Genomic DNA, 26,105 nt, shown 5'->3' with positions numbered 1-26,105 from the left:
TAGATCCCTACTCATCACATTATGAAGCATTTTGTTAATTATTTGTTAACATCAAATTATACCACCAGCATTCACTCAATCTATTAAGGAAATGTAAGGATATGAGGGAATGATTTTAGAAGATCAGAGAAAAAGATGCTGCGTAGGGAAAGCTCAGATGAGATGGCAGGGAGGGAACCATAGCTGCATACTTACGGGAGCACCTGCTGCCAGCATCAACTTCCCTTCGTCCAGTGCGCTCCCACAGAGAGGGCCTCCTTAGGGTGCCGTCGGTCAAAGAGTGTCGACTGGCGGCCCCCAGGGGGAGGGCGTTCTCTGTGGGCACGCCAGACCTTTGGAACCGTTTACCGGTGGAGCTCCGGATGGCTCCCGACCTTCGCTCCTTCCGACGTGACCTAAAAACATATTTATTTGAACAAGCTGTCCTAGTCTGATGGGTTTAGGGGTATTTTAACGCTTTGTATTAATCTATTGAATTGGGCTGTTGTATTTAATATTTATTTTAATTTTTATATATTGTATTTTATTGTATTGCCCTGTACACCGCCCTGAGTCCTTCGGGAGAAGGGCGGTATAAAAATTAAATAAATAAATAAATAAATAAATAAATAAATAACAGGTAGAGAAAAAAATACTCAGAAAAGATCCTCCCTAATTTTTAGACAGGCAAAAGAGGTGGTGAAAGATTTATACTTCACAATGTTAACTCTTTTCAATGTGTTTATGATTACTGTAGTTATTTGGGGGTGTTGTCCAATTTATTTGTGACCTTTCCGAAAATGTTCCCTATAATAGACACTTTTTTTTTGTCAAACACATCTTTTCAATATACTTTTTGTCAGTGTACTGTATGATTGAGAAACATTACTGAACTTTTGTTTTTGAGTTCTGAAGTTATTGATGAGACTTGTTTCCCCAACTCACAATATTTGCACATTAAACAAATGTAGAAGAAAGATTCAAATTTAAAAAGGCCATGTGAGATAAGAAACCAAAATTTCTGCTTTTGAAATTCCTGGATGTTTCCATTCCAGTTCCATCCATTTCTAAAGACCGAGGAATTGTGCAATCTTTCCCTGATGAAAGTGTACGTGGATCAAAATGGAGACATAGCAGCAGATCTGTGGATCTTTAGTAGGGTGGTTCTCCCCAAGGAGGATCCCGTCAACAAGCAATTGGGGAGTTTTGAAAGGCAGAAATTGATCATCAACCAAGATGCTTTGTCACAGCTAAAGTTCTTCAACAAGGTGGGGAAAATATTGATGATTTTTCTCTTACCCCGCCCCCCAAAGAATTAGGACCCATTTCAAATGGATTAAACCCAGAGAGGGCTTCATATGCTCAGGATTTTGGTGTTAATAGCTTCAGGCTGACTTGCTCTTTGTCTTCAAATATCAAAGTTGAAGGCAATCCTGTTGACCAGTGCCTGAGTTCAGGTTTGGATTGAATCCAATGAAATGGAATCAAGACTGAATGAAGGTCCTGTTGAGCTAAGTGGGAAATTAGCTTCATCTTGTCCTGGATGAGGACAGTGTTCCCTAAAATGTCAAGTCCATGGTCTATGATGTTTTTAAGCAGTCCAGACCAGATCATAGCTATACGTGCCTCTCTTTAACCCACTGGGATAGGACAATTTGGGAAGGAAGTCTAAGGCTTTCAGTTCATATAAAATCACTATGACTAGCCAGATGTGAACTTATTTACTTACCTAATTTTATTTATTTATTAAATACATTTGCCACCCATTTTGCTACCATAATGGTTTGAAAACTGAAGCATGACTCTGATGCAAAGAAAAACAATTCCTAATATCAGAAACAATAAGGGACAATTCTGAGGGAAATATTACTCAGATTTGAGCATTGGCTTGTAAGAGGGCACTTTGGAAAATCCCTTGAAAACAATTGTTTACCTTTATTGTTAGCTACCTTAAAACACATTGAGAGGCTCCAAATTAAACTAATAATAAATGTGGCTGTGTATTTCCCGGTGAGCTTGAATGTATGTACTTGTTCATTGCAGTGTGAGGCTACCAATAAGTTTGGATCTCCATCTCTGACTCCTCACTGGTAAATTACATTAGATATATATACCCTGCCATATGTCAAAAACATTTTGAGAGGAGTAGAATGCAGCTTCTGAGATCTGCAAGTGGGCATCACACACTGCTTAGAGGTTACCATATGAGGAGAGATCATGCATTGCTAAGATCACTTAGAGGTTGGAGATACTTCTAATGTAATCCACTGAATCCTCTGCCCCTGTGACTATGTAGGACAAACTGGGAGAAAGATAACAACCATATTGCAAGAACACAAGTGACCAGTCAGACGTGGAGACCCAAACTCATTGGTAACTTCACATTGCAATTAACAATGACATACATTTAGTTTTGCAGCTACTATGATTGTTGGCCATGCAGGTACAAAGATACCCAGGGAAATGATTGAAGCCTGGAAAATGGATCCCTTGTCAGTCAATATGTGTACTGATTTACAATCAGCTTATGAGGTATTGGTATCACAAGGAAACAACAGCCGATCACTGGCCATCAACACACCAATCAACCAATAGTAAGACATCACCTAAATACGACTCATAGAATTGCCCAAAGCACATATTCTAGTAGCGAAAAGTTCCCTGAAAATGGGCTCCAGCACAAGTCCAAAAGTTTGGAAAAATAAAATTCTGGTCCTGCTGATCGACCTAGATTGGATCTTGCAAAGAACATCTCCTTTCAGGTTGACAACAATTGAAAGGATTTTTTTCCCTTTCTATCATAACTGGGAGATAGTTTAGGACTATTTCAAAGGGAAGCAGCTTTGCAATGTTTCAGAAGAAACATTTCCAGATCCTACTGGTCAGAAATTTCCTTCTTCATTACAGTTGTATTTTATTTTAATAAATCTAATGGAATGAAAATTTAATCTTTTACAATAACATTTAATCTAAAATTTAGCATGAGCGGAAAATCATGCATATTTGAAGAAAGAGGGAATGTATGTTAATTCCATTATGAGGAAGAACTCACTGGTTGTCATTTTATGCTTAAATCTTTCCTCAATTTCATCCCTCCAGACTTTAGAAAGATCCTTTTTTTTGCAATCTGATATGGAATTAATGGAATTAAAAAATATAAAATATGGCAGAAGAAAAAAAGAGGAACTAAATAAGGGAATCTGGCTGTAATTGTATCTCCTGCAACCATTTGGAAGTAGTCAGATTTCATATTTGTTTATGTGAAACCCAGAGACTACTTGGCTAATGTTCATGTCTACCTCCATCTTACATGGATAGTGAGCCTAATATATTTTCTTTGACGTTTCTTCTTTTTCTTCTTAGTCTCTGCCTCAGTCCAAATGTGTGGAAAAATGTCATCCTGGATTTGTCAAGCAGGCTCGAGAAGGAGAGCCCGTTTGCTGCTATGACTGCGTTCCTTGTCCAGAGGGGACCATCTCCACTCAGGAAGGTGGGTGATACTACAGGGAAATCTGTTGGATTCTTCCAGAGCTCCTTGATGTATGTGAAAGACACATGAACTGAATTGCTTTGTTCTTAATTTTCATGGTGTCTAATTTCTTCCATAATGGGAGGGATAAGAAAAAGATCTTTTTTAAAAAAAATACCTCAAGTGATGAAACACCCACAATGTCTGAAGGCAAGCTGTTCCACTGGTTAATTGTTCTTATTGTTAGGAAATTTCTTCCTAATTCCAGGTTGCTTCTCTCCTTGATTAGTTTCCATCCATTGTTTCTTCTCTTGTCTTCTGGTGCTTTGGAAAATAAATTGACTCCCTCCTCCTTGTGGCAGCCTCTCAAATACTGGAATATTGCTATCACGTTCCCACTAGTCCCTCTTTTCTCTAGACTGGCCATTCCCTAATCCTGCAGCTGTTCTTCATATATTTTAGTCTCCAGTCCTTTAGTCATCTTAGTTTCTCTTCCAGATGTGGCCTTACTAAGGCTTTACAAAGTGGTACTAATACTTCACATGACTTTGATTCTATTACTCTGTTCATACCACCAAGGATTGTATGAGCTTTGTTGGCTGCTGCCCAATATCTCAGCATCTGCCACAAAGAAGAGGGAGTCAAGCTATTCTCCAAAGCACCTGAAAGCAGGACAAGAAGCAACGGATGGAAACTAGTCAAGGAGAGAAGCAACCAAGAACTAAGGAGAAACTTCCTGACAGTGAGAACAATTAACCAGTGGAACAACCTGCCTCCAGAGGTGGTGAATGTTCCAACACTGGAAGTTTTTAGGAAGAGACTGGACAGCCATTTGTCTGAAATGGTATAGGGTTTCCTGCCTGAGCAGGGGGTTGGACTAGATGACCTCCAGTGTACCTTCCAACATTATTATTGTTATTATTATCATTATCATCATCATCATCATCATCATCATTATTATTATTATTATTATTATTATTATTATTATTATTATTGTTGTTGTTGTTGTTGTTGTTGTTGTTGTTCTTGTATTATTATTATTATTATTATTATTATTATTATTATTATTATTATTATTATTATTATTATTATTATTATTATTATTAACTGTGACTCATGTTTAAGTGATCGTCCACTAGGAATACAAGGTCCCTCTCACAGTTACTGTTTTTAAACACGTTTCACCTAACATCTACTTGTACCTTTGGTTTTTTTCCTGACCAGGTGTAAAACCTTGCTTTTCTCCACATTAAATTTCATTTTGTTAGATATGGCCCATTGTTCAAGTTTGTCAAGATCTTTTTGGATTCTGAGCTTGTCTTCTGGGATGTTGGCTATTCCTGCCAGCTTGCTGCCGGCGTCGACTCCCCTCCGCCCTGTGCGTTCCCACAGAGAGGGCCTCCTCAGGGTGCCTCCGGTCAGAGAATGTCGGCTGGTGGCCCCCAGGGTGAGGGCCTTCTCTGTGAGGGCCTTCTCTCTCTTTATGGAACCAACTGCCCATGGAGCTCTGGATGGCACCGGATCTCCGCTCCTTCCGGTGCGGGTTAAAGACCCATTTATTCGAACAAGCTGGCCTGGCCTGATGGGGGAATCTTTGGGTTTTTATGGGTTTTTATATTTGATTGTTTTAATTGGGCAATTTATTTAATCTTTTTTTAACTTTTGTATTTCTATTTATATGCTCTGTTCACTGCCCTGAGTCCTTCGGGAGAAGGGCGGTATAAAAATCCAATAAATAATAATAATAATAATATGTCTATCATCCAACTAAAATTTAAACATTAAACTAACTAACTAAATAATTAAATAATTAAATAAATAAATAAATAAATAAATAAATAAATAAATAAATAAATAAATAATAACTCAAGGGCAGACACGATGGAGCATTAGCTCTTTCTCTGCTGTCCGTTTTCAGTTTCTGTATTTCTTTCCTATACTCATAGGGTTGCTCTTGAAAACCATCTGGACTTTACAAAATGGTCCAGAATACAATGGCATGCACGGTGTTGTATTTTCCTATGTTCCCTATGTTATTTCTATTGTGTATTTTCCTCAGGTTCCCAGTTTCTTTCCAAGTTCAGTTAAATTCACCTTTCAAACCCTACAAGAGACAGAACCAGGGTATCTTCAGTGCTTCATTTCCTTGAGGATATCTGCTTGTCCCACCAGAGCAGATATAATTGGCATGCAAAGTGCCATCCAAAAAATTGCCACTTTGTGGGTTCTCAGAATCCTGTCCATTCTGGTGCAATTCCTGCCTTATTTGACCTACTCCCCCGTATAATTCAATAGGCCCCCATCCTCCTAAATATCTGGACAATTTCTACTTCTCCCAGGATATGGGATATGGTAAGGTCAGTGCAAGGTCAGAATCTGGTGGCTTTCCTCAAAGAAGGAAGGCTGTGGCACCAGATATTTCTTCTTTTAATTTAATTTTGTTATTGTTGTTTTTCTAGTTGCATATATTGGGGAATATTTTTGCTGGAGTGTAAGTACTGAGGCTTCCTGTCTCTCAGTATTACATCTCATCTCTAAATGTTTTCTTTAAGTTTGAAAGACTATAAAAGAAATATTACTTTGTTTTCTCAGATATTGAACAATGCACCAAGTGCCCAGATGATCAATATCCAACCGAGAACCGAGTCCAGTGTGTCCCCAAAATTATAACCTTCCTGTCTTATGAAGAAAATCTGGGCATCATCCTTGTGTGTTTTGCCTTATTCTTGTTCTTAATCACAGCTCTTGTTTTAACCATATTCATTAAACACCAAGAAACTCCCATTGTCAAAGCCAACAACCGGGACCTCTCTTACATCCTCCTGGTCTCCCTCCTGCTTTGCTTCTTGTCTTCTTTTCTCTTCATTGGTCAACCAAGAAAAGCCACCTGTCTTCTCCGACAAACAATGTTCAGCACTGTTTTCTCAATAGCTGTGTCTTCTGTCTTGGCCAAAACAATCATGGTGGTGTTTGCATTCCTGGCCTCAAAACCAGGGAACAGGATGAGAAGATGGTTGGGAAGGAGTTTGGCCAACTCTAACATCCTTGCTTGTTCTTCTGGCCAAATTTTCCTCTGTGCTGTATGGCTGACAATTTCTCCCCCATTCCCTGAGTCTGACCTGCACTCTCAGCCTAGAGAGATCATCCTTCAGTGCAATGAAGGCTCTGTCACCATGTTTTATGTTGTCCTTGGTTACATGGGTTTCCTAGCTGCCATTTGCTTCACAGTAGCTTTCCTGGCTAAGAACCTGCCTGGGGCTTTCAATGAAGCCAAGCTGATCACCTTCAGCATGCTGGTTTTCTGCAGTGTCTGGATCTCTTTCCTGCCCACCTATCTGAGCACCAAAGGAAAGTCCATGGTTGCTGTTCAGGTATTCTGCATCTTGGCTTCCAGTGCTGGACTGTTGGGCTGCATCTTCTTCCCCAAGTGCTACATTATCATCCTGAGACCAGATCTAAACACTAAGCAACATCTAATGATAAAAGCAGGGAAATGACTGTGAAATAGTTTCAAACTCATAATGTTTAACTATTCGTTATTATTGGTTTTGTGTGCTTCCTTTGCATTTGTTTGACAACTTAAGTTTATTTGAACTTGTTAGATCATGGGCTCAGGACCGCATGGCCAAGATGGACAACGCAGGACAACAGGGTTCAGCATAACTTCCTTTATTGATGTAGCACAGACTTGGCAAAAAAGGGGCAACTACCCCTCTTATATACCTAGTCAGGTATACTTGGAACCAATCCCATTGTCCAGATTTCCCGCCAAAGACTTCCCTGCCAATCCTGACAGGGCACCCTGCCACCTGGTGGTGTCAGTGGCTATCTCTGTGACATCTCCTATATACATAACACCCCTTCCCCCATACAAAAAACCCCCAAATAATAATGGGAACAATAAACAACTAATGGAATAAACCCTGCAGTGTTGAGCTGGATTTTTTTTATAATACCCTAGCCTCAAGAACTTACATAGTCCTTGAGATACACCGGTGGCCTATGGATCCTTGCTGACTGTTTCACTGCTTGCCCTGCATTCTGGTCACCTGGATCAGCAAGGGCAACTGGGTCTGCAATGTAGTCATCCCTTGGGACGCCATCAGGGTCCTGATAGCCGGCCAGATGTTGCTCTGGAGACACATTTTGTGGCTTTTCAGGTTGTCTCTTCCTCAACTGATCAATATGTCTCCTCACCTCGCGACCCTCCTACCTCTACAATGTAAGATACAGGGCCCGTTTTGCCCACTACCACCTCCTGGATCCAAGTAGGCCCTAGACCATAGTTCCGAGCCCAAACCTTTTCACCAATGTGCAATTCTCGGGTGGTTTCTGGTTGCTCCTGTTGAGCTGACACTCTGTCTGGGTGTAGTCTGTCCAACTTAGTAATGAGTCACCATCCCCAATGCAACTCAGCAGGGCTCTTGCCCATAGCTGTACATGGAGTGGTATGTTGCGCCAAAAGAAACGGAGCTAACCAGTGATGCCAATCTCCACTAATGATGCACCTCAATGCATCCTTGGTTGTCCTCACCATTCGTTCTGCCAAACCATTAGTCGACGGGTGGAAAGGCGCTGATGTGATGTGTCTAATCAAGTTGGCTCTGGTAAATGCCTGGAATAGTCTCTGCAGCACTTGATTTGTCTTTGCAGTGGTCATGCTAAAGACTAGGACTACTTCTGTAAAAGGATAGAATATTAAATAAATGTTTGTTTTTGTTTTTTGGGGGGTTTTCTCAGATACAGAAAAATGCACCAAGTGTCCAGATGATAAGTATCCAAATGAGGACAGAATCCAATGTATCCCCAAAGGTATAACCTTCCTGTCTTTTGAAGAACATCTGGGCATCATTTCTAATCTCTTTTGCCCTACTCTTGTTCCTAATCACAGTATCTGTGTTACTCATATTCATTATATACCGAGAAATTCCCATTGTGAAAGCCAACAACCGGGACCTCTCTTACATTCTCTTGGTCACCCTCCTGCTTTGCTTCTTCTCTTCTTTTCTCTTCATTGGTCAACCAAAGAAAGCCACTTGATTTTTCAGACAAACTGTTTTCAGCATCATCTTCTCAGTTGCCATTTCTTCTCTTTTGGCTAAAACAATCACAGTGGTGCTGGCGTTCCTGGCCACAAAACCAGGAAACCAAGTTAACAGATGGTTGGGGAAGAGCTTAAGCAATTCCATCATCCTTTCTTGTTCTGCTGTCCAAATTATCATCTGCTTCATCTGGCTGGGAGTTTCTCCCCCATTCCCTGACTCTGAGTTCCACTCTCAACCTGGAATGATCATCCTGGAATGCAATGAAAGGGCTGTTGCCACGTTCTACATGATCATTAGCTATATGGGCTTCTTATCTGCCATCTGCTTCATGGTCGCTTTCTTAGCCAGGAATCTACCTGGGACCTTCAATGAAACCAAGCTGATTACCTACAGCATGCTGGTGTTCTGCAATGTCTGGGTGAGTTTTATGCCCAGCTACCTAAGCACCAAAGGGAAATGCATGGTGGCTGTGCAGGTCTTCTCCATCTTGGCCTCCAGTGCTGGTCTGCTGGTCTGCATCTTCATTCTCAAGTGCTACATTATCATTCTGAGGCCAGACCTGAATACAAAGGAGTGGCTTACAACCAGAAGAAATGTAGAAATGTGAGATAGGGGGATGTCAACTTTCAACATGTTCTAATAGATGAAACCTAGAAAATAGTCCAAGCTGTTCTCCATGGATGACTAGGCCAACCTTTTTATTTCAAATCATTAAAGGCCAACTGGAAGATGGGATTGTGAGGAAATTAAGGTCTTGGAGTAGTGGGAGGATATTAACAATAATGAAAAATTGCATGTGACAGGTGTAATGTATTGGCCTTTTTCTATATGTTGTGAGTGTTTGCTTATGTTGCACTGCTTGCTAATTGCTTAAGTTCAATTGCTAAGTGCTAGTTCATGTGTATGCTTCTAACGGTTGCTAGCCAGCGCAGACTGGTTGTCTTCAGCCAGCTAAGTAGGTCTTTGGGCAGAAAACCTGTGCTTTAAACCTATTGGTTGCTGCCTACTGGCCAACCATATAAATAGCTGTGCAGCAGCTCCCTTGTTGCTTCTGTTATGTCTGACCTTCAATAAAGCCTGTTGCTGTTTGAAACCTTCTGTCTTGCTCAATGCCTGAAAGACCCGGCTACACAACAACCACCATGACATCCTTGTTTCTCAGTACATTTTAACTCCTATGACAAATACAACTGTTACAGTATGTTTCTTTTTATTTAAGCAATAACTCTTAATTGTGGATAGCAACAGTAGATGGTTGGGATAATAATAATAATAATAATAATAATAATAATAATAATAATAATAATAATAATAATAATAATAATAATAACAACAACAACAACAACAACAACAACAACAACAAACAAAAACAACAACAACAATAACAACTTTATTGTCACTTTGAATGTACACCAAATGGAATACATAAAAATGAAAATATGTTGCATACAGCTCTCAAAGGGTCACCACCTCCGATATTACACTCCTTGTTCGTGGCCAGCTCAAATTTCAGAGCATCCATTTTAGTCTCTAGGGAGCAAACGAAGGCAAATAGGACAGATGGAAATGGAGCTCCATGTGGATAACCCTCAAATTAGCTTGTATTCCTGCACAATGATCTCGCCTCCTTTTCTTTTTCTGATCCTGTCTCATCCACCTTTTCCTTAAAGGAGCCTCACTCCTTTTCACCCCTGGAACATTCTGCCACTGCCTCCAAAAGCACCTCTCCTTTCCTCTGGGCCTGCTGACAGCCTCATCCAGTTCCATCCTAACTTGAGGCTTGCTAATTATGAATATTCACACTTAGATCACATATTAAATATGCATATGTCATATGTACTATTATCGTTTGTCCTCCTTTCCTGAAATGTATAAATATGAGTTTATCCTTTTGTTTATAGGAGTTCCTCCGACTATTTTCTGGAGGGAAATTCCCCATGGCCACTGAATAAAAAATAATTGTATTGAGCCTTGAGTATTGTTTTTTTTTGGGGGGGGGGGCTGTATTTTTTTTTCCTGCAGAAACTGGTGTCAGCAATGAGATTCACAATCTAAATCCTAACAGACTCTGTGCAATCCCAAACTTTCAGATTTGAGACATGGTCAAATGCTGAGGATGGAGTGTCAATTTTCTCCAATTGTTTAGTTTGCCTGAGTTTATTGGAGGGTGAAGGAAGAAGATGGCATGGGGGGATGTCTTCCTATAATCTCACAATCTCTTCTTTTGTCTGCCTATGTGTAAAAATAGAATATTTTCTAGACAACCAAATAGGTAATTTTAAATCAGTATAATCATAATCATAATAGTAAAGTTGGAAGGGACCTTGGAGGTCATCTAGTCCAACCCCCTGCTGAGGCAGGAAACCCTTTACCATTTTGGACAAATGGCTGTCCAGTCTCTTCTTAAAAACTTCCAGTGTTGGAGCATTCACAGCTTCTGGAGGCAGGTTGTTCCACTGGTTAATTGTTCTAACTGTCAGGAAGTTTCTCCTTAGTTCTAGGTTGCTTCTCTCCTTGATTAGTTTCCAACTGTTGCTTCTTGTCCTGCCTTCGGGCACTTTGGAGAATAGCTTAACTCCCTCTTCTTTGGGGCAACCCCTGGGATATTGGAAGACTGCTATCATGTCCCCCCTCGTCCTTCTCTTCATTAAACTATACATACCCAATTCCAGCAGCAGTTCCTTATATGTTTTAGCCTCCAGTCCCCTAATCATATTTGTTGCTCTTCTCTGTAGTCTTTCCAAAGTCTCAACATCTTTTTTACATCGTGGTGACCAAAACTGGATGCAATATTCCAAGTGTGGCCTTACCAAGGCATTGTAAAGTGGTATTAGTACTTCATGTGATCTTGATTCTATCCCTCTGTTAATGCAGCCTAGCACTGTGTTGGCTTTTTTGGCAGCTGCAGCACACTGCTGGCTCATATTTAAGTGATTGTCCACTAGGACTCCGAGATCCCTCTCACAGTTACTACTATTGAGCAAGGTACCACCTATACTATACCTGTGCATTTGTTTTTTTTTCTTGCCTAAATGCAGAACCTTACTTTTTTCACCATCAGTATGATACTGATAGTTGCACAGATATGGGCCCTTCCACCTTGGAGACAGATCCTTCTTTCTCTGACACACTTTGTGATGCACACAATCTCCTGCTTGCACGTGCTCACAGGCTACAGTGTCAGGTTTTTGATCATGATGAAATCTTACTCATGTTTGGGTCAGGTGCTGGTCCCATTTAAAAGATTATATAGCAGGAAGTAACTTGACCATGGGTCATGATGAAGAACACTTTCTGGGATGGGAATTAATTCAACGCCTAAAAGCATTGGACCCCAATAGACAATCTAAAAGGGATACTTTTGAAGGGCAAGGGTGCCATGGGAAGCACATCTACCCATCTTCAGCCAATTATTTCTACTAGTTTGGCCAGGTGATTTTTTTTAATGTTTCTGCTGTCTTTACTTTTATCCTATTTTTATTATTGTATACTGTAGCCAAGAAATTAAAAGACGCTTGCTCCTGGGGAGGAAAGCCATGGCAAATCTAGACAGCACACTAAAAAGCAGAGACATCACCCTGTCAACAAAAGTGTGTATAGTCAAGGCTATGGTCTTCCCAGTTGCAATGTATGGCAGTGAAAGTTGGACCATAAGAAAGGCTGAGCGCCAAAGAATTGAGGCCTTTGAACTATGGTGCTGGAGAAGACTCCTGCGAGTCCCTTGGACTGCAAGGCGATCAAACCGGTCAGTCCTAGAGGAGATCAATCCTGACTGCTCTTTAGAAGGCCTGAAGCTAAAACTCAAATACTTTGGCCACCTAATGAGAAGGAAGGACTCACTGGAGAAGAGCCTAATGCTGGGAAAGATCGAGGGCAATAGAAGAAGGGGACGACAGAGAATGAGGTGGCTGGATGGAGTCACTGAAGCAGTAGGCGTGAGCTTAAATGGACTCCAGAAGATGGTAGAGGACAGGAAGGCCTGGAGGAACGTTGTACATAGGGTTGCGATGGGTCAGACATGACTTTGCAGCTAACAACAACAACATAAATAACTCAAGGTGTTGGACATGCTTAATATCCCTTTTTCCTTCAATTTTCCCCATAACAGCAATCCTGTGAGGTGGGATTGGGTTGAGGGAGAGTGACTGGCTCAAAGTCACTCAGACATTTTTTTATGCATCAGGAGGGACTAGAACTCACAGACTCCTGGTTCCTAGGCCAGCACCCTTGGTACTAGACCAAACTAGTTCTCTGTGACATTTCAGTTCTAGGCTGCTCAGGGCAGTATTTTAAAAGTGACTCCCTTAATCCATATGTTTCATTGCTGAAGTAATCCATTGACCACCGTACTGGCATCTGCTTTTCTAGTAGCAAAACCTTCCATTTAACTAAAAGAGGTGCTTATGGTAACCAATAAATGCTTCTTATGTTTATATGACAGCATCTCAGTAAAGTATATTTGCATCTCCTGGAAAGTCAATTTGGAGGAATATTCCTCTTCCTCTACCTGCCCCAGTGTTGCCCAGGCTCAGAGCTTCCCTTTTTCAAACTCTACAAGATTTGATCTCACCAAGCCCAAAGGAGAAGGGTTAACTTTGTCCATTTCCCTGTATATAGTGTGACCACTGAGTTTTACTGTTTCCATTGCTCCATGTGTTTAATCATTCCCGGTCAAAATTGGTGCTTCTCTCAGGAACTCTAAATTCACATAAATATACTTATCTTATTGATTGCTGCCTGTGTCCAGGATCTAGGGATACTCATTCGTGGCTTCCTTCATTTCCTCTTTTTTCCCCTCTGCAATATTACTTGGTCCTTGGAGTTGCATGATAGGTTGTTCTTAACCTGGGAGTATCATTTGTTTATGAACACTTACTTTTTCACATGCCGCTTCTCTCAAAGGGAGTCCATTTTGCAGTGCCCACCCTGCCTAGTAGCAGCTAAGGCATCTTCATTCAATGAGATAGGTGATGACCTATAAAGCCCTAAATGGCTTGGGGCCGGGATATCTGAGGGAACACCTGCTGCCGGCATCAAGCTCCCTTCGTCCTGTGCGCTCCCACAGGGAGGGTCTTCTCAGGGTACCGCCGGTAAAAGATTGTCGGCAGATAACACCCAGGGGGAGGGCCTTCTCTGTGGGTGCGCCTGCCCGTAGAGCTTAGGACTGCCCCTGACCTTCGCCCATTCCGCCGGGACCTGAAGACTTGGCTCTTTGAGCTTTCTGGCCTGGACTGAAAGTATTAATTGGGGTTTTAATTGGAGTTTAATTGGGGTTTTATATTTATTCAAGGTCTAAATGTAATTATTTTAACTGTTCTTAATTTTTGTAATTGTTCTATTGTTATTTTAAAAACCTTGTGAACCGCCCTGAGTCCTACGGGAGAAGGGTGGTATATAAGTCTACTAAAGATAAAGATAAAAGGGTAAAATTGGAGATAGAACAGAACCTCAGGGCCAGTTTCTGCTCCACACAGAAGGAACACAATCCCTCCTCCAAAGCCAAAGTCACCTTGTCAGACACCTCCAGTCATTGCTCAGTTGAGCTCTCTACAGGAAAGCTGAGAACTAGAATTAAAAAGGGGCCACACATATTTGAGAAAACTTCCCAATCAAATGGATTTTTAGACACAGAGTGTTGCCTGGTATACACACCTAAATCATGCTTTTTATTGGCAGCAAGAAAATTGGCAAAGAATCAAACTCACCCCAACACTATAGGGGACCCTGCTATTGTCCCTGGTTACAAATCAAAACTTGTAAATCCCATTTCTGACACCAGTTTCTGTGGAATCAAAACACAGGACCCAAAGCAAACAATCAAGGCTTATTGCAGTATATATTACACACTACATGCTGAGAGTGGATCTTGTCCCAAGATTAGAGAGAAACTCCTTCAAACAAAGAGATACACTCACATCATACACTCACATCCCCATCACATTGGGATGGGTTTTAATGAATTTTTATACTGTGAAGTTGTAAGCTGCCCAGCAGCACCTATAGGTGAGTGTGGCAGCCTTATAAGTTTGTTTAATAAGAATACATAAATATTTATACATTTCAGAAAAGAGGGCAAAATGATGCAAAACAGGAAGAGAAAAGGGCATACATGCATAAATAGTAACTTAAGAAATCTCAGGTTATGTCTTTCCCTTCTGTTGTGAAGAAACATAGTCTTAGTTATAGGAAACATTTTCCATCTTCAGATTCAAGAATAGCTACAGGAATATTTTCATAAAACTTCCCACAGGTCATGATGAGCTGTAAGGCTGCATTCCTTATGTCTCCATTTTCCTACCAAACAGTCCCATAGATCTGGAAACTGATTTTACCCACATGATTGTGACTAAAAATAAGATTTGGTATTTTGTTATTGGTTTGGGAATATGAAAGAATGGGAATAGGAGAAGCTTTAGGAATAAGAGGAACACCTCTTCCCCATGTGCATCTTGCTCCATTCCATCCTATCTTTGTCGATTTGAAACCAATGCTAGTCGTACTATTTATTGCTTTTATCCTTCTTTTTTCTTGATTTTAAACTGCCTACAGTCATTTCTAAGTAAGATTGGCAGGTTTAATACACAAACAAACAAAAATGATCAAAACCTGTTAATCAAGCCTACTAAATGGCATTTTTGAAAAATAATAGATTTCTAAAAGTCATTTTTTTTCTATTTTATTTGGACATCAAATGTTTTTTGTTATTCAGATCTGGCCTAAAAATAATAATGTAGCACTTGGGGATAAAGATGCAGCCCAGCAAGCTAGCACTGGAGGCCAATATGGAGAACACTTGAACAGCCACCACGTACTTCCCCTTGGTGCTCAGGTAGGCTGGCACAAAGGACACCCAGACACTGCAGAAGACCAGCATGCTGAATGAGATCAACTTGGCTTCATTGAAGGCTCCAGGGAGATTCCTGGCCAGAAAAGCTATGATGAAGCATATAACAGCTAGGAAACCCATGCAGCCTAAGACAATATAAAACATGGCAACAGAGCCTTCATTGCATTGTAAGATGATCTCTCTAGGTTGGGAGTGCATGTCAGAGTCAGGGAATGGGGGGAAAGTTCCCAACCAGATGCTGCAGATGACAGCTTGGAGACCAGAACAAGAAAGGACAATGGAGTTGGCCAAGCTCTTCCCCAACCAACTCTTCACTTTATTCCCTGGTTTTGTGGCCAAGAAGGCTAACACCACTGTGATTGTTTTGGCCAAGATTGCAGAAATGGCAATTGAGAAGACAATGCTGAAGGCTGTTTGTCGGAGGAGGCAGGTCACTCTCCTTGGCTGGCCAATGAACAGGAAGGAGGTCAAGATGGAAAGAAGGAGGGAGACCAGGAGAATGTAGGAGAGGTCCCGGTTGTTGGCTTTGATAATTGGTGTTTCCATGAATTTAATGAAGACCCCCAAGCCAAAGCCTGTGGTTAAAGAGAGAAACAAGGCAATGGAAGTCAGGACAATCCCCAGATTTTCCTTATAAGAAAGGTAGCTTTGAATCTTGGGAATACAGTGAACTCGACTGGTGTTTGGATATCGATCTTCTGGACATTTGGTACATTTTTCTGCATCTGAAAAAGAGAAAGAATAGAATCTCCATTTAACATGTCCTTTAATCACATGCATTGTTTGGGTAAACTTGTTTTTGTCATGACTGACTGACTATAGGTGAACTCAATATATTTCTTCATTTCCCTCCAGCTAGAATATTTCTTTTTCTTTCTTTCTTTTTACTGTTACCATTTCATCAATGAACTTGTTGAGGGAGAAGAAGGAAAGAAGAAAGGATTCAAGGAAGGAAGGTAGTTCCACTATTTTACCTTTTCACTGCTGAACCTCTTGAAAACTGGAGTCCAGCATTTTGTCAATGCTTTAAGGCACCAATGAGATCCACCCTATAGTGGAATGAAGTACATGTGAAGGATCATTTAGCATAGCTTATGCCAGCTGGAATGGATAAACACTATTTTTGCCATGAGAAAGAAATATTAGGTGGAGTGGCCCTTGAAGATGAGTTAGATATAGGGTGAGTACATCAAAATTCACTCCTCATTTTTTATTATCAGAAAGAGGAACATCTTCCAATAAGAACAAAAAGGAAGTTTGGCTCAATCTCAACTCATGATTCCTCTTCTCTCCTCCCCTTCCCCCTCCTCCCTTCCCTTCCCCTCTCCTCTCCTCTCCTCTCCTCTCCTCTCCTCTCCTCTCCTCTCCTCTCCTCTCCTCTCCTCTCCTCTCCCCTCCCCAGGCCATGACTTTAAAAATTACTAAGATGAGTCTCCAGCGAAATCTCTGCAATGTCAGCCTCAGGAAATATAAACCCAATAGTCACCTGAGGGTGACCAAAAAAAGGCACTACCTGAACAGATGGAGCCATCAAAGGATTATTATGTAAGGCTGCCCAGTCCATCCACATCATCAGTTAGAACGAAGAGAACCAAGACACTTTATGAGACTTTTTTTTAGCAAGGAAATAAATCCTTTGATTAAAGGCAGGTGGCTTCATCCTGAAATTGTGGCTGCCCACAATACCTATCAGACATGGACACTTGCAAGGAATAATAATAATAATAATAATAATAATAATAATAATAATAATAATAATAATAATAATAATAATAATAATAATAATAATAATAATGATGATGATGATGATGATGATGATGATGATGATGATGATGATGATGATGATGTAATCCCCCAGTGAAGCACTACTTTGACATGGTTGTATGTACTCTGAGGAAGATGAGAGCTATGCCAGAAGTTCAACCATACTGGACAGATCTCATTAGAGGTGTCAGACAAAGAGTGTCTCTCCTATAAAAAATATGGTGAGACATAAATTTCAGAATGCCATGCTGGCTCAGATGTCACCCAGGTTAACAAGGTCTGCGCTAGATATTGGAGTTGCTGGATATCTGGTGAAAAATGGGTTATAGAACTCAGGACTGTTGGCTGAGGAACCAGGGCCAGCAGCTGCAGAACTACTGGAAGAAAAGGTGTTTATCCATCACAAATATGCAGTGCTTGAAAACAAAGAAATAATGATCTGTTATTATGGATCAAGTCCAACAAGAAGAGGATATCTAAAATGAATGCACCAGTTCTGGAAAGAACAACATCCAGAATCAGAAATAACAGAACAGAGACTAGTAGATAAATGCCGATTTATAATATGAAATAAAGTATCCACAGAAACAGAATTGGACGAACTGCAAAGGTTTACCCAGGGCAAAGAAATCAAAGCCTTGCCAGAAGTAATTCAGAATGTAAAGGCAAGCCAGGGGGAGTTGGCAATGAAGGAATCCAGCAGAGACATACAACTGTTCTCATTTGGAATCCAGGCACCTCTTCCTCAGGAAGAACAAAGCCCTCTAACTAAAGAAATAAAAGAATTGAAACAAAGAATAACTGAGCATCTACAACAGCACAAAAACAACAGAATAAGGCTGCCTGCATTGAAGCTTGTTCCAAAGAAACAGCTAGCACAAGCATTAAAAGATGCAAATACTGCAATATCAAGTATAAGCACCAATTCACTGCAAGAAACAAAACAACTAATGTACAGCACAGCTGCAGTTATAACTAAATACTTGGGATGCAAAAGCAACAAAGAAGAAAAAGAAACAAACAGTGCACCACAAAAATGGAAGGTTAGACTGGAAAATAAGATCAGCAAGTTAAGCAGCAGCATAACAAAGTAGCAACAATGGTGCATTGGAAGTTCTGCAAGAAATATCATTTGCCTGTAAGCAAGAACTGGTGGGATCATAAAATAGAGCAAGTCATAGAAAATGATAAAATTAAACTGCTCTGGGACTTCAGAATTCAAACAGACAAGCACCTGCAACATAACACCCCAGACTTAACAATTATTGATAAGAAAGACAAAAAAAGTCTGGATAGTGGACATGGCAGTGCCTGGAGACAGCAGAATAGACGAGAAAGAACTGGAGAAGATAACAAAATACAAAGACCTACAAATAGAAATAGAAAGGCAAAGGCAAGCAAGGGTAGTACCAATAGTAATAGGCGCCTTGGGTGCAATCCAAAAACAACTGGAGCACCACTTGAACACCATTGGCATTGACAAATTTGCCATTAGTCAATTGCAAAAGGTGGCCTCACTAGGAACTGCTTCCATCCTGGTAAGGACTCAATAGGTAGACAAAAATGCCAAATCCAGTCTGAACATCTGGCTGGCTGTGCAATGAATAACAACAACAACAACAACAGCAATAATAATAATTACTCTGGGCATTGTGTAAAAAATACGTCTTAATTTAATTTAATTTAATTAGATTTATATACCGGCCTTTCCCGAAGGACTCAGGGCGGTTTACAGGGCATTTTAAAATCACACCAATACAAAATACAAAAGTTAAAAGACAATTAAAAAGATTAAATTATCCCTGAAAATAAAAACCCCAGTTAAAAATTCTCAGCCTGGGCCGGAGAGCTCAAGAGCCAAGTCTTCAGGTCCCGGCGGAATGAACGCAGGTCAGGGGCAGTCCTGAGCTCCACGGGCAGCTGGTTCCAGAGGGCAGGCGCACCCACAGAGAAGGCCCTCCCCCTGGGTGTTATCCACCGGCAATCTTTTACTGGCGGCACCCTGAGAAGACCCTTCCTGTGCGAGCGCACTGGACGAAGGGAACTTGATGCTGGCAGCAGGTGTTCCCTCTTGCCTGTGTCTGAAAAGTCGTGGGAACATAAGGTGGAAAAAGTTGTTGAGAATGAGAGGGTGAAGATCTTGTGGGACTTTCGAAAACAGACAGATTGTCATTTGGAACACAACACACCAGATATCGCAGTTGTAGAGAACTGAAGCATACAGCTGATTGATAGCGCTGTACCAGGGGATCCCAGAGTTGAAGAAAAAAACTGGTAAAATTATGAAATATCGCAACCTGGCCATCGAAACTGTGCGATTATGGATGAAACATGTAACAGTGATACCCATTGTCATCAGGGCACTGGGAACTGTGTCAACCATCAGCATCAGTCAATTTGAAGAACAAGCACTACAAACTATTGCCGTGAAAGCGAAGATAGAAAAATCCACTGACAATTCAAATTGCCGACTTTCTTGATGTATTTTGCAAAGTTAAAACTGTTTCACATTTAATATGTGAGTGCAGCAAAATCGCGCAAACTGATTACAAAGCTAGACATGACCGAGTTGCTAAACTAATCCACTGGGCATTGTGTAAAAAATATGACTTGATATCGCTGTACCAGGAAATGCCAGAGTTGAAGAAAAAGAACTGGAAAACATTACGAAATACTGCGACCTGGCCATCGAAACTGCGCAATTATGGATGAAACGTGTAACAGTGATACCCATTGTCATTGGGGCACTGGGAACTACTGTATGTCCAAAAACTTTGCAAAAGACATCAAGAAATTGCAGCTTCCTGCAATAACTCCAGCAAAGCTACAAAAAACTGTGCTACTCGGAACATCTTACATTTTAAGGAGATACCTGGTTGATACCTAGGATGCTGGCAGCAACCCGTGTCAACCATTAGTGACAGTCAATTTGAGTTTCATGCAATAATAATAATAATAATAATAATAATAATAATAATAATAATAATAATAATAATAATAATAATAATAGAGATGGAAGGGACCTTGGAGGTCTTCTAATCCAACCCCCTGCTCAGGCAGGAAACCCTATACCAGGGGTGTCAAACTCAATTTCATTGAGGGCCACATCAGCATTGCGGTTGCCCTCAGGGGGCTGGGTGGGTATGGCCAGGGTGGGTGTGGCCTACTGGGTGGGCATGGCTAGAGTGCGTATGGCCTACTGGGTGGGCATGGCCAGCTCTACATCGTTTGCATCAAGGGTGCCTATGGGGGCCTGGGCAGGAGTGGGACAGATCTGAGGGTCTCTGGCAGAAGGAGGGTCTCTGGGCCAGGGCCAAGGCAGTGGGGGCCATTCCCTCACTGTTTCCAGGATGGCTTCGCGGGCCGCATGAAACTACTTCGCGGGCTGGATCCGGCCCGCAGGCCTTGTATTTGACATGTCTGCCCTATACCATTTCAGACGAATGGCTGTCCAATCTCTTCTTAAAAACTTCCACTGTTGGAGCATTCACAACTTCTGGAGGCATCTTAAAGAACCTGTGGTTGAGAAACACTAATCTAATGTCTTCTCTGAAGCAGGCTGCCATAGAAAGTCTTAATTCAGATTAGTTGGGTCGGGTCTGCCAACACAACAGCTGCATTTTGTAAACCCAGATTCCAGATATGGCATAGCGTGTGACTGTTACACATGCTCTCCAAAACTTATAAATCTCCTGAACCATTATTATTATTATTTTTTTGCAGATTTCTGCTGGGAAGAGAATCTTCTGTCTCCAGCTAAAACAGGAATTGGTGTAGTTTGGTTCCCACCATGCAGTATGTTAATGCTTAAAACCCCATAACAAGCCGGTTTCTGGGCAAATCCTATCAATCCTCCTACAAAAATCCAATCAAACTTCCATTCTTATATTCTGGTATCTGGAAACTCTCACTATTCAGAGCAATGAAGCAAATAGTAATTTGGAACAAAAGGTAAAGAGCAATACTCAGCTCTCACTTATCCATGATCTCTATACCTGTTTGCTTGACTTATATACCAGATTAATGTCCAAGATATTTTCTTATAATTAACTATGACATAAATGTACATCTTGATCAAGACTGAAAGAGGTGGGACCCACTCTGGCCAAGCCTTCCAAAATGCACATTCGTGGAAAATCTCAGGATCTCTGACCCTCCCCAAAGTCTGCCCCTTTCTCCTGATGCCACCCACCTTCTATGGTGGAGATGGTTCCTTCTGCACATGGACGACAATTGTAGCAACAGATGGGCTTCCCTTCCTGAGCCACCTTCATGAACCCAGCAGGGCAGCGTTCCACACATCTGCAAGGGGGCAGGGGCTGGGCAGAGAGAGGGAAAGAAATAACATCCACAACATGAATTAATTTATTTCCTGAAGGAGGTAAAAGGAAAAGTTCGGGGATATCCAATTCAAGGTTTAGCTTTGCTAAATTCGAAGGTTACCAGAAAATTAGATTTGGTTGCTTGCTGTTTGCCTGTTTATCTTCTCTTTAATTCTTCTCCCGCTACAATTTTATTTTAAATTCTCAATGTACCTACTGAAAAGAAAGTTGAATGGATTTCTACTTTGACAAAATCAATCACTTTGTCCCATGATATAAATCTGGTTCCCTTGTAGAAGTCTGACAAACAGTTAACTGGAATGATTAAGGAAATTTTTCTCGTAGACACCTGAACATCTAATGGGAAGATGTTTCCTCTCTCAGAGAACTGAGATGACATCCCAAGTTTGTCCCTGCTCTGGTTTTGCAATACTCTTGGAAAGACTTTCAGAAAAGGCAGAATAAAGTATTTTTCCCACCTTGTTCAGGATTTCCATCTTTGCAATAGCGTTTTGGTTCATCATAAACTTGAAATCCAAGGATCCCACTTTTACTAGCCTCCCAACTGTCACTTGGCTAACAGACATATTGGAGAAAACCACCGTGTTCACAATGTCCAGGTCTGCTACCAGCTCGCCATTCTCATCCAAATATACCCCATTGATGGAATTATTATAAAACTGAGAGGTTTGAAGGAAAGAATGAAGCTGTAAAGGAGGAGAAAATGCCCAATGTTACATAGACATAGAAAGCTCTCTAGCAAGACTGCTCCATTTGAACTGGAATCTGTATGGAGGAATATAGAATAAAAATCTTCTTAGAAGGACCAAGAATGACTTGGGACATAAGAATGGTGAAGGATGTCCTTTATCCAGGGCCTTTTTTGTCATAGAACGTTCAGAACGGAGTTCCAGCACCTTTTTTGGATGGAACCTTGTAGGGTGGGCAAGGCAGGATGTATGACGTGTGAGTTCCGGCACCTTTTTCTTTTACAAAAAAAGCACTGCCTTTATCCATTCCATTCCTAATGGTCACTGCAGAGCTTGGAAAACCAATGGCAAGTTTAGCAAAGGATACATCCAGTGAGAACTAATGAGGTCCAAAGTTAAAGCCCAAAAGGATATGGATGTTGTGCACAACAACACAAAAGGAATTCTGCCAATGAAGCCAAAATTAAATCAGATGACCTACATAGAAACAATGCTGTAAACAAATGGTTTACAGGTCAATGGGTAGATAGGAAGAGAAAAATCTTTGCTCACTTTGTGGATAACTATGGGGGCTTATGCCCTTATAGTAGGTTGCGCTTATGAAGCTTTGCACTGAGGTGAAGATGGGCAACTTGCCATGGAGAAGAGATCCCAGATCTTCACTGAGAAATCAGACCACTTGTGCCAGTTAAGGTCACCTCCTTCAATTTTATTGAACATTTATGGAATATTTTATGGAACATTCTTCACTCTTGCTGCTTCTTGACTTTTTCCTAGTCTAACTCTTCAATTTCTCACCCAACCTTAGCCTGCTTAGCTTCTTGACCCAAAGAGTCTTTTCCATATGCTGCTGCTTGATGAAATCCTTTGTTTCTTGATGAAATCCTGTGGTTCTACTGAGAGTTTTGAGCTGGAAAATCAAAGGGAATCTTACCCAAAGGATGAGACCCACTTTGGGTAAAGGCTCCCATGGAGCAGAAGGGCAGCGCAGGAAGTGAGCGAGTGAGAGATGTTTTTGTTGTTGTTAGTTGCGAAATCGTGTCTGACCCATCGCGACCCTATGGACAATGTTCCTCCAGGCCTTCCTGTCCTCTACCATCTTCTGGAGTCCATTTAAGCTCACGCCTACTGCTTCAGTAACTCCATCCAGCCACCTCATTCTCTGTCATCCCCTTCTTCTATTGCCCTCAATCTTTCCCAGCATTAGGCTCTTCTCCAGGGAGTCCTTCCTTCTCATTAGGTGGCCAAAGTATTTGAGTTTTAGCTTCAGGATCTGGCCTTCTAAAGAGCAGTCAGGATTGATCTCCTCTAGGACTGACCGGTTTGATCGCCTTGCAGTCCAAGGGACTCGCAGGGGTCTTCTCCAGCACCAGAGTTCAAAGGCCTCAATTCTTTGGCGCTCAGCCTTTCTCTTGGTCCAACTTTCACAGCCATACATTGCAACTGGGAAGACCATAGCCTTGACTATACGCACTTTTGAGAGATGTTAGACAGCTTAATATTCACACAAAAAAGAGCCTTGGTGGAGCAGTGGGCTAATGCCTCCTTAAGTAACACCAGCTGCCTGCAATTAGTGCAGGTTCGCATCCCACCAGGCTCAAGGTTGACTCAGCCTTCCATCCTTCCGAGGTAGGTAAAATGAGGACCCAGATTGTTGGGGGCAATTAAGCTGACTTTGTAATAATGCCGCTTGGGGGTGTGTGTGAAAGCCCTATTAAGCAGGCATATACATAGAATGAAGGCTACTGCTAAGCTTGTAAGCCGCCCTGAGTTTTCGGAGAAGGGCGGGATATAAATGGAATTTTTTCAAAAAAACTCTTTTTTTAGAAAGCATGGTACCCATTAATGGTTCTGCTTGTGGAAAAAAACAACAGTCAAAGAATAAAAAGGTGGAGGAAAATTATTTTTACCTAGAAACTTGTAAAAACAAATTGGAAAAGAATGATCAGGGTACAATGAACTGCAGAAAGGAGAGCAATGTAAAATTGGAATTTAATGTAATTTTTGTATTCAGAATACAGTATAACTAGACTGGACAGCCACTTGTCTGGAATGGTACAGGGTCTCCTGCCTGAGCAGGGGGTTGGACTAGAAGACCTCCAAAGTCCCTTTCAACTCTGCTGATGTTCTCTGGAGAAGGGCGGTATAAAAATGTAATAATAAATAAACAATAAATAAATGTTCTATTGTCAGGTTCTTACAGTTGTAACATAGATTCTCAACTGCTACAGATTGCTGTGCAATAGAAAATAAATACCTGCCATGCCTTCAGCTTTGGACTTTTCGCATTTTTACCAGTTTTAAAGGTATTCCTGGATCTTGACAAATAAGCTGTATTTAAGGCCCTTGCCACAGCCCAGATTGTGTTGTAAATGAAATAGTTGTCCTGAGTCAGGATTGGATCCATTTCTTCTTCCTTGAAAGCCCCCAGATTTTCTCTCTGCCTGCACTGTCTCCAGACTTTCACTGAAAAGACATTGTTGGTGTAGGAACACAGGAAGGAGGTCTTGGCAAAGTATCTCATAAAAGAATTCATATACCGACCATACTTTGCAATTTGATTTTTCTTCAAAGGAAAGGAAAATATGCTATGGATGTATTTAACAGGAAAAGATCTTTTTTCCAAATAAACAGTGAAGTCCCAGCAGATTGTGGTGATCAGGACTTTTCCTCTAGGAGGTTCAGTAAGCCTTTCAAATATCAGGTCTATAAGCAAAATCCCTACATTGAATGAAGACAATTCTGCACCAAAAATAAAGACCTTCACCTTTTTCCAACTGAGATATAATGACCAGGCTATGTTCGCTTTCCGAGATGCTGGAGAAAAGGTTTGTGATAAAACTGGACAAATGCCATTCCTGCTCAGCATGGAGCTCATTGTCCTCATGAACCTTTGTCCATTCTCAGTGTCTGGAGCCAGGAGACCCACCAAGGTCCACCTGAAATGGAGGACCAGCTTCACCATCCCTGGGTACTGGACTCCTTCAGCAGGGAGCATCGGATAGAAGAAAGGATTTTCATCACTCAGAGCCTGAGAATCAAAACCATAATTGATCTGAAAAGGAAAAAAAAAGAATTTTATTTTTTGAGAGACAGTAAAAACAAAATCTACCACCTCTGTAGGAATTGTTCCACTCCTTGCAATGAAGAACCTTTTGTAGGAAGTCTCTGGTCATTCTGCTCTTACATTGCCTCTGTTCTCACTTCAGTGCAGCATTTGGCTGTTGGAAATAGACAGCAGAGATCACAGTCTGCATTATGAGTCTACCAGGAAGGGGATTGTCTGCTTGAATCCTTCTTTTCCATATGATAAAACCTTCATTCTTACTTCATGCAACTCCCACAATACAACTTTGCTCTTCCTTTCCAACAGGGGATGTCTGGCTGTAAGTTGCATGTCTAAAAATGGTCTTCACATCAAAGATACAACAAAGACACACCTGTGGGATTTTGTAGGTTCCCAATATGGTTGAAATCTGGATGGAGATGTCAGTGTCAGCCCCTTCGAGAACAGCCACTGTGTTTCTCTGCCTTCCACAGCTGTAGTTGGGAACATTGGCCTGCCCCTCTGAAAGCAGGTCCAGCAAAGCCTCTGAGGTCATTTGTGCTCTGAAATAATTGTCATAGATGTTGTATCCCAGGGTGACATTGAGCAAAATGCTGGGGTTCTTGCTGATTGCTTGCATTGCAAAAAGGAAGGATAACATTTTCCAATACTCTGTTAATGGTTTACTGAAAGTATGAATATATCAGGACATAATCAGTGGAAGTGACATGTTATTTAACTATTCTTTCAATAATTGTATTTTAATCCACTTAAGGCTGAGAGGTTTGGAGGCATTTTCAAATCTTAAATAAATAAATAAATAAATAAATAAATAAATAAATAAATAAATAAATAAATAAATAAATAAATAAATAAATAAATATCTCACCTATCTGAATGGAACTCTGAGATTCTTTTTATTT

At 41.0% G+C, this 26,105-nt stretch overlaps 1 protein-coding gene across 1 annotated transcript; it reads right to left on the bottom strand.

Moving 5' to 3' along the window:
• Nucleotides 1-15,169: 15,169 nt before the first annotated feature.
• Nucleotides 15,170-25,822, bottom strand: LOC310633284 (vomeronasal type-2 receptor 26-like; the record flags this gene model as incomplete). Its single annotated transcript, XM_083350983.1, has 5 exons — nucleotides 15,170-16,065; nucleotides 21,297-21,423; nucleotides 21,906-22,133; nucleotides 25,066-25,191; nucleotides 25,577-25,822. 5 exons carry the CDS (start codon nucleotides 25,820-25,822, stop codon nucleotides 15,170-15,172), a joined length of 1,623 nt encoding a protein of 540 aa, XP_083207109.1.
• Between the last annotated feature and the right edge of the window lie 283 nt (nucleotides 25,823-26,105).

Source organism: Vipera ursinii (genome assembly GCF_947247035.1).
Source record: "Vipera ursinii genome assembly, chromosome: 2".
NCBI lineage: Eukaryota > Metazoa > Chordata > Lepidosauria > Squamata > Viperidae > Vipera > Vipera ursinii.
Note: the sequence above shows the minus strand (reverse complement) of the source record. Positions and strands in the feature narration are given on the sequence as shown.